The sequence below is a fragment of the Phascolarctos cinereus genome, unplaced genomic scaffold, assembly GCF_003287225.1.
Source record: "Phascolarctos cinereus isolate Bilbo 61053 unplaced genomic scaffold, phaCin_HiC Scaffold_1;HRSCAF=81, whole genome shotgun sequence".
Taxonomy (NCBI): domain Eukaryota; kingdom Metazoa; phylum Chordata; class Mammalia; order Diprotodontia; family Phascolarctidae; genus Phascolarctos; species Phascolarctos cinereus.
Window position 1 is genome coordinate 60,885,476 of NW_027555514.1, and position 8,993 is coordinate 60,894,468.

Consider the following 8,993-nt stretch of genomic DNA (forward strand, 5'->3'; position numbering starts at 1 on the left):
AGCTGGGAAATCCCAGGACCTTTTTTGAGAGTCTTGGAGCCTAGGTTGTGGACCTGAGAAACTGAATGGGGCCTTATGTCAGGTGCAGTGCTAGGGTTTGGGGTATCAAGAAGAGAAGAGAGGGTGCTAAGATTAGAAGTAATCAAGGGCTGGGCCTTCAAGCAGAGGATGCAGGATCAGGCCTAGCTATTGATTTTTGTCTAACCAGTCAGTCTAGTGGGGCAGAGGATGGTCGTCTGCATTATAGTGACCTCCAGTGACCCATAGAAAATCCCCTTTTATTGGAAGGGAATCCTTTCTCCTTTTTTTTTTCTTAACCAGATAAAGGACTGTTCACATCTTACTTAAATCCTGCTAGTGTATCCCTGTGCATCCGTAGACCAACATCAATGATCAGGGTCCCTAGATGCTTCAGTGTTTCCCAGTGGCACCTCCTCCTCTCACCACTTGCCTGGTGGGAGGGCCTTTCAGACCTTGACCTCTTTGTGACTGGAGGCAGTAAGTGTCCCGCCTCTTTTCCCCTCCCTCCAATCCCACTACTTCAGTGCCTGAAAGCTTCATCCTCACTCCTACATCTGTTGGGAAGACTCAAAGGTGATGAACCTAGGAAAGGCCAGTGGCTGAGAGGTTTCTGTTAGGAGAGTTCTCATGCATATACACTATGCCAATGTAACTCATTCCCAAACAAGTAAACAGTACTTTGGGAGTCAATTTTTTATTCTAGAGGGGATGCTGGACAGTGAGTTGCCCCTCCCCAAAAAACTATGCCTGTACACTTACATACTTTTCCTTAGCCCCCTCCCACCCTGATACCCCCCACCTCAAGCACTTCACACAAATTCACCTCACCAATACCCAGTGGCACCAAGAAAGACTTCTAGGTTCTTGTCTGAGATTCTTTTGTGACTGCAGCTCACTGACATTAGGTTGGCTTTATCAGCATTCTGTGAAATGCTTTAGTCTAGCTGTTTACTAGAGTTTCAGAATGTAGAGGCTCACCAGGTACATTTGCCCTTTTTAGCCCAAGGAAAGTCTGTTGCTATTAAATCCAAGAGGAATTTCTTTTCCTGTGTCTTGATCAGAACACTGAACTATCTGCCCCTGTCACTGACCTCCAAGGCCTGATCCTCAAACCACTTCTAAGCCACAGAGCCAAAAAGACATTGAAATGAAAGGACCACATTTAAAGTCAACAGAGAAAGAGCCTTCCACGTTTTCATCATTTTAAAAATATTCCTTGATTAACAAGATGAAGGGGGGAAGGGGAGTTGGAGGAAAAAGAGAAGTTTTAATTAACAGACCCACATGCACTACATCCTTCTGTGGCTCATATGATTATTGAGTATCACACTGCCAGTAATCTTTGAAAAAATCCTGGGGATCAGGAGAGATGATGAACTATTCTCCCTTTTACTTTCTATTTGTATTCTATATGTTTGGTATTTACTTATATGAGTATATGTTCTTTCCCTCCAAGAGAAGACAAACTCTTCTAGAAAGCTGACTTTCATTTTCGGCTTTTTATCCCCAGTGCCTGGCATATTAAGAGACTTTTAAATAGATGTTTATTGAATGGATGTATGAACCTTAACATGAGCTAACCTTCAAAAGTAGACACCCCACAAAAAAAGGTGCATCATCGGGTCGAAATTAGTTGTAGGTTTTTTTTAAAGGCAATTTGGGTTAAGTGACTTCCCCAGGGACACACAGCTAGTAAGTGTCAAGTGTTTGGTCACATTTGAACTCAGGTCCTCCTGACTTCAGAGCCGGTGCTCTATCCACTGCGCCACCTAGCTTCCCCTAGTTGTATGTCTTTACAGATTTTCTTCACACCTTAATCCTACACCCGGAGTAAATTGGTATCGCTTTCCCCTGGGAATATTTTAAGAAATGAATTCTGCTAACTGTGGACGTTTTCTCCCAAAAGTTAAGGAAATATCTAACACCAGTCAATGTTTTCAAGCCACGGTAAAGCTTAGTGGGCTCTAATTTTCTAAAGCGAGACTGTACGTCCCCAGAAACTTCAGGGAGGGCAAACGTCTGAGAAAAGAAAGCACCAGCGGAGAAAGACACCTCCTCAGTTTCCTACTGTATCTCTCGCCTCTTTTGAATGAACACGTGCCTGCCGGCTGAAGTTCATAAATGTGCCTGAGGGGAGCCTGAAACTTCATTTCCAACAGTGTTTTGACGAAGAGACAATCAAGCAATTGTCTTGAACTATAAAGGGTTTCTTTACTGCCCTGGAACTGGAGGAAAGACTAGCCCACCGAAATCGGTGGTAAAATGGCCACGTTGGAGACTACGCACAAAGAGCAGTCGTTGGTTTTTTGATATCGGGGTGGCACAGGAGGCTAGTAAGGCCAGAAAGGTGAGCCAGCTTGACTCTTTATCTTACTTTCCCTTTTTAACTTGCGTACCTTCCCCGAGTAAACACAAGCTCATAAGTTTCAAATGCTTCCTTTTTAAATCAGGTTTTATTGCTTCGAACTTTTGGGTCCCTATTCGCTCTCAAAAGAAACGTGCCCCGCTGGGCGCCCCTAAGAGACAACCCCTCACCTACCTTCTTTTCTTCTCTGAGTATCTCTTCTGTCTCTGTCTCCATCTCCCTCCCCCTCCTTCCCCCCTCTCTCCTGCCGTTTTCCCTGTGTCTTTTGGCAGCTGGGGTTTGTCCCAGAGAACCAGACATACAGAGAAAACGAGAACAAACCCTCCGCGCAGAACGGTCACGTTTTCCTTTCTCTCCACCCATTCTCAGCTTGCCCAGTAGCTCAGGGAGATCACTCAGGAGCACTGAGAGGTGAATTTCCGAAGTAGACAATGGCATTGGTCTAACTCTTATACTCTTTTAAAAAACGATACAGGGGATCAAGATTCCAAGGTGAGGGGAAGACATCACAGTCTAGCCCCAAATGTAATTACTAATTACTGGGACTAAAGTCCGTGTGTGTGTGTGTGTGTGTGTGTGTGTGTGTGTGAGAGAGAGAGAGAGAGAGAGAGAGAGAGAGAGAGAGAGAGAGAGAGAGAGAGAGAGAGAGAGAGAGAGAGAGAGAGAGAGGAATCGGGGGGGGCGGGGTGGAGAACTGGCCGCTGGGCTACCCAGTCTGCTATTCATGTAGCATCCTGTACTCGTCCTCCGGCTCCTCTTCAATATGCAGAGTTTTTCGTGGAGATGTCGTGGGATAGGAGATCGTGGCCTCAGTGTTTCTCAATGGGCCGAGGGTACCCGCTGTCCTCCGCTCATGCTCAGGAAACCCCAAGCCAAGCCACAGGTGCCCTTGTGAGGCCATGCGCGCAGGTGCAAAAGCTGAAAGCTTCAAGAAGGGGAGGACTTTATGGCCCCCGCCCTTGTGTCCCCTCCCACCCTATGTGGGCTCCGCCCCCTCCTTTACCCCTAGGCTTTCTGAGAAGGGAAAGGGAGGGGAGGGGAGGGGATTCGAAAGCCGTCATGTCGGCTCTCTAGGTCCCATCTCTATCCTCCCCACCCACTCCACTCTCTCCAAATCAGTCGGTGCCTCCCTCCTCCACACCCCCCACCCCCCACCCCTGCACGCACCCCTCGCACTCTGATTGGCTGGCACGGCTGGTCCATGGCACGCGCCTGTGGATGTAGTTATAAGAATCCTCGCGTGCCGGTCCTCAGCCCTAGCAAGTCTCTGATAGCCTTCCAGAGTGCACCGCACCGCTGCGACGGGTGCAGCCCCGTAACCTGAGCGTCTGCTACAGTTCCCGAGGGCGGGGGCGGGGCGGGGCGGGGGGGGGAGTGGAGAAGGTCGTCCTCACCTACCTTCAGTGCACCAAGTCTCAGAAAGAAGGGAGGTGAGGAGTGGGGAAGTAGAGCAAAGTAAGGAGGCGGTCCCCGTGAAACCTAAGCCCCCAGACGGCAAGCATGGACGCGGTGCTGCTGGAGCACTTCCCGGGGGGACTGGACGGCTTCCCCTCGCCCTACTTCGATGAGGAGGACTTCTTTACTGACCAATCCTCCCGGGACCCCTTGGAGGACGGCGACGAGCTGCTGCCCGACGAGCAGGAGGTGGACTTTCTCAGCCACCAGCTACACGAGTATTACTACCGCGACGGAGCGCGGCTACTCCTGCCTCCTCCCCAGTCTGCTCAGCACCCTTCAGGGGCGCCGCCGGGGGTCCCCGAGGAGGCGGACGACAGAGGCGGCTTCTGCTGCGATGCCGGGGCGCCCCCCGGCGGCGGTAGCTTCCCCGACTCCCCCGGCCCTGAGTCTCCCGCGCCCTGCCTCGCCTATCCGTGCTCTGGGAGCGCCACCGTGCTTTCCCCCGGGGGGCGGCTGCGGGGACTGAGCAGCGCAGCCGCTGCGGCGGCTGCTGCAGCGGCTGCGGCGGCAGCGCGGAGGCGGCGGCGTGTGCGCTCTGAGGCGGAGCTGCAACAGTTGCGGCAGGCGGCCAATGTGCGGGAGAGGCGGCGGATGCAGTCAATCAACGACGCCTTCGAAGGGCTGCGCTCTCACATCCCTACGTTACCTTACGAGAAGCGGCTCTCCAAGGTAGACACGCTGCGCCTCGCCATCGGCTACATCAACTTTCTGAGCGAGCTTGTCCAGTCTGACCTGCCCCTTCGGGGAGGAGGCGGTGGAGGTTACGTCAGAGCCGGGGCCGGCGGCGGCCTGGGAGGGGACGGTCTCGGGAGCCAGGCCAAGAAGGTCATCATCTGCCACCGGGGCCCCGTAAGTGGCCCCCTCAGCCCAGGGACGAGGAGACCCAGCCCTGAGAAAGACCCAAGTTAGATGAGGGCTCACAGATAGAAACGAAGGCAACCCACGACCTGCAAGACCGAACAACCAGCCAGCCCATCCGCCCCCTCGAGCGCTCACACAGAAACAGACACACACACACACACACACACACACACACACACACACACACACCACACACACACACGAATCAGTCCAGGAAACAAGCGCAACTCTAGAGTGCAAAGAGCCAGCTTTCACCAGCACTGACGCCCCCGCCCTCGCCCCTCCCCTTCTTTCAATAACTAGAAAAACTCTCTCCCCTATGACCTCAACTAAAGGAGGGCGTGCGCCAGGCGGCACTGGGACTGGACAGACTAGACAGGACAAGGGAAGGGCGATTTAGAGAAAAGGAAGAACCCAAGGAAGGGTAAAGGAGACTTGGGAGAGGGTCATCTCAGGAACCGTGAGACACCTGCTTCATTGGAGTGGATAAGAAGGGCAGTAAGGGAACGCTGATTGTTTGACTTGATATTTACAATCTCTCTTCTTTTTTTCCCTTATCTGCTTAGGATCCCCATCCCCCAGCGACCCAGATTATGGACTTCCGCCCCTTGCAGGGCATTCTCTCTCGTGGACAGATGAAAAGCAACTCAAAGAGCAAAACATTATCCGAACAGCGAAAGTGTGGACTCCAGAAGACCCCAGGAAACTAAACAACAAATCCTCCCTCAACAACATAGAGAATGAACCGCCCTTTGATTTTGTGTCCTAAGGACACCAGCCTTCCACTGATTGTGCCTCTGTGCACACTGCAGGTGTAAATATCTCTTGTAAATTTAATTTAAGAATCACATTTTCCTAATGGCAATCAACAGCTTGTTATTTATCTATTTATTACTCAGAACAGTTAATGAAGTAGACTGTCTTTTAAAAATGCATAATTTATATAATTTATCCTGATTTTTAAAAAAAATATGCAATAGTATATATAATCTTCACAGCACCTTTGGCAGAACTCTACAACACTGGGAAAAACTCTTGCCAGAATGAATGATAATTTATTACCAGATATGGTTTATTGTGTTGTTAATAAATGTGATTTACACTCTCCCCTCACCTACATCATTTATTTATGGTCAAGAGGATCTGGGGATCAAGGAGACTTCTGAGAGAAGGCTCAATTCACTTTGGGAAGTTAAACCAAGTCAGAGGGAGAAAAGAATTATGAATGTGAATGTATGTATGCATTTATATTCTATGTGATGTAACCTTTTCAGAAGAAATGGAAGGGAGAGAAGTAAAAATTAACCTTATTTCCATAATGCACTTTACTATTTACAGTGTTTTCACACATGGTCTCCCAAAAACCCTGTGAGGTAAGTAGGGCAGGTGTTGGGACAAGTCACTTTCTTTACCTCTCCTGGGCTTCATTTTCTTTATATATAAGATGATATTGATTGTACTATATTGGAGTCATACTAAATAACTAAAGTCCCTTCCAGCTCTAAATTCTGTGATCCTAGGACTAGAGGTGGTGTCCTGGTGTACTGGCAAGAGAACTGGAGGTGGAGTCAGGGAACCTGGTTCAAATCCTGACTCAGCTACTTACTCCTTATGTGACCTTGGGCCAGTTGCCTGATCTATGTTAGCTCCAGCCCCTTCTGTATTGTGGTGGCTAGGGCATTATTATTGGAATCAAGGAGACAGGACTTCAAATCCTAATTCAGACACTTATTAGCTATGCCATCCTTGCCCATCACTTTACCCTCTCACCCATACTTGCAGAATGGAGGGGGTTGTACTTGAATCACCTTTAAATCTATGGCCCTGCCTGAGACATTAAATGTTCTCCAAACGAGTAATGCCCCCCCATACCTCCTGCCTGAATGACTGAAATAGGGATTCTCTCCATAGATCTTCTCAGGTCATAACCAGTCTGCTTCCAAAAGACATTTACTTTCTCAATCTCCAATTAAAATCTTCGCAATAGTTACTTTGGTTCATTTCAGAGAGCTCACACGTCATATCAGGTCCCAGGACCACTACACATTTCCAGACTTTTTGTGGGCTAATTCAAGTGGAACCCACCAACTGCAGAGGCATTCATAGATGCCCTGGGTCAATTGGAGGGGTGGAGGCACTGGAGAAGAGGCTGGCTTAGAACACAAGAGGATAACCTCAGCAATGAACAAAAATTGACATCTAGGAAGTCTGACCACAGTTCTCAGCAAAATGAAAAACAATTCAGGAAATAGAAGATCAGGGATCAGGAAGAAGAAGAAGAAGAAGTATATGTGGTGCGGGTAGGGAGAAGTGAAGGTTAGACCAAACCAAATCCCATTTTGTAATTAGTTTCCTATTTGTGTTTAATTCATCTTGACTGCAACAGACTCTTTTTTTCAGGTCAGCAATTTGGGGTCCACCAGAGGGATTGGAAAGGATCCGTAGACATTAGAGAAAGAGGAGATGATGGGAGTTAAAAATTGGCAAACTGTCACCTAGACTCGGGGTGGGGGAGGAAAAAGAGGGGAGGATTTATGGCTGGAATTGAGGTCAAGAGGAAGCTGCTGCCCACGGGCAGCCCTGAAGGCCTGCTTGCCAGCCTGCCTCCCTCAATTCTGGCTTGAGTGACTGAGACAGTAGCTCTCCCATCATCCTGCCAGCTCACTTCGAATCTGCTTCTAAAGACCCTAGGGTTCAGGGCCATCGGTCCTAGTCCCAGAGAAGGGGAAGGGGTGGGGGAATGCAAAAAGGGAAAAAAAGTGAGGTAGAGATTGAGTGGATAAAGTAGAATGGTTAGCCTGATCTACCCTTGGGGATAAGAGTGGAGAGGGTAAAAGGGAGTGGTCGGCAGAGGGAGAAGAGGGGAGCATGTGGTGGATCTAGAATTGCATTTTGCTACTGCTACTGCTGCTGGCCAGCACCACAGGTGCTGATTTTCCCGTGGTACCCGAGGCTCCAGACCGTGGGCTCTAATGTTTCCGAGCTGATCTGAGGAGCAGAAGAGAAGTGATGCCTGGCCAGTCAAGGTATAATTTGTAATTTCCCCCAAGTACTCACTTTCTTCTACAACTGACAGATCGGAAGCAATATGTTGCCAGGATGCTAATCGCTTTAACCTACTTACAGACACATTTAGTGTTCCCCTATGCTCCCGTGGATGCTATGGCCTTCATCCAACAGCAATTAAAGGGGAAATCCCCTCTAGCAATCCCCATGTAGAGAAGGCTGCCCAGATACACAGATATATACAATTCTAAACTCTCCTCCGCCCTTAAATTCTTTCTCATCACGTGTCCCACCAATCTTTTCCATTCTCAGAGTATTTTGCCTTTTCTGAAAGATTGGTAAGGTTTTACAATTAAAGCTGATTTTTTTTTTGGGGGGGGAGACAGAGACAGAGAGACAGAAACAGAGAGACTGGCAGAAACAGAGGTAGACAGAAGCAGACAGAAAAAAGGCAGAAACAAGGAGAGACAGAGATACACAAGACAGCCGGAGAGACAAAAACAGGAAGATATGAGACAGAGATAGAGACCGACAGAGAGGTAGAGAGAACAGAGAGACAGAGACTGAGACACAGACAGAGAGGGAGAGAGGGAAGGGAAGGGAAAGAAGAGAGAAGGAGAAAGAAGAGGAGAGAAAGAGAATAAGGAAAATGAGAAGAGAGAAAATAATTCGATTTTGTCCTGGGTATTAGGCCCTCATTAAACACAGAAAGTCGCTTTTGCACAAATGCTTCTATCAGGCATGTAATCTCATTACACTCATTAGAAAGTCAAATGTTATTCGGACTCCAACTTAATTATAAGTTATGGAAGTGTTGCCTCGTTTTCTGTGGGTGTAGACCTTAATTTCAATTGGCTGTAGCAATTCGGCACTACGAAGTCAAAACACTACAATCATTGTGAGGTGCCACTTTTTCTTTTGGCGCCCCCTTTTTTTGGGGGGGGAGGTGATTCAATGCTTCAACACATCCTTTAGTATGATGCAGATCAAGCGGAAGAGCCGGGCTTCGAATGTAAAACACCAGGGTCTCTATCTTGTCACTCTCCTGTCCTGACTTGGCAAGTCCCTTTAAACACAACCTTCAAAGAGACTGACAGTTTCTTTTTATTTACTCATAATCCATTCATTCGACTGCCTCGGTCCCTAAAAAAAAAATGCTGCAGGAAAAGCAGAACGAAAGTATCATTTCAAGGTCTCTCTCCCTCTTTGGGGGAAGGAGAGCTGCCCTGGTGTAACTGATTCCCGGGGCTCTCTCTTCTAGTTGCACTGTCTGGCTGGGAGA

General features: G+C 48.5%; 1 protein-coding gene across 1 annotated transcript; it reads left to right on the forward strand.

Moving 5' to 3' along the window:
- Positions 1–3,830: 3,830 nt before the first annotated feature.
- PTF1A (pancreas associated transcription factor 1a) lies at positions 3,831–5,483 on the forward strand. Its single transcript, XM_020978257.2, has 2 exons — positions 3,831–4,697; positions 5,272–5,483. The coding sequence occupies exons 1-2, from the start codon at positions 3,887–3,889 to the stop codon at positions 5,472–5,474; spliced, it is 1,014 nt and encodes a 337-aa protein (XP_020833916.1). The 5' UTR covers positions 3,831–3,886; the 3' UTR covers positions 5,475–5,483.
- The last annotated feature ends 3,510 nt before the right edge of the window (positions 5,484–8,993 follow it).

What these genes read in the sequence shown, in the direction of transcription:
- PTF1A (XM_020978257.2), top strand. Translation starts at nt 3,887, where the DNA reads ATGGACGCGGTGCTGCTGGAGCACTTCCCGGGGGGACTGGACGGCTTC. An exon ending in CTGCCACCGGGGCCCCGTAA is followed by an intron (nt 4,698 to 5,271) that starts GTGGCCCCCTCA and finishes TTATCTGCTTAG; the next exon opens with GATCCCCATCCCCCAGCGAC.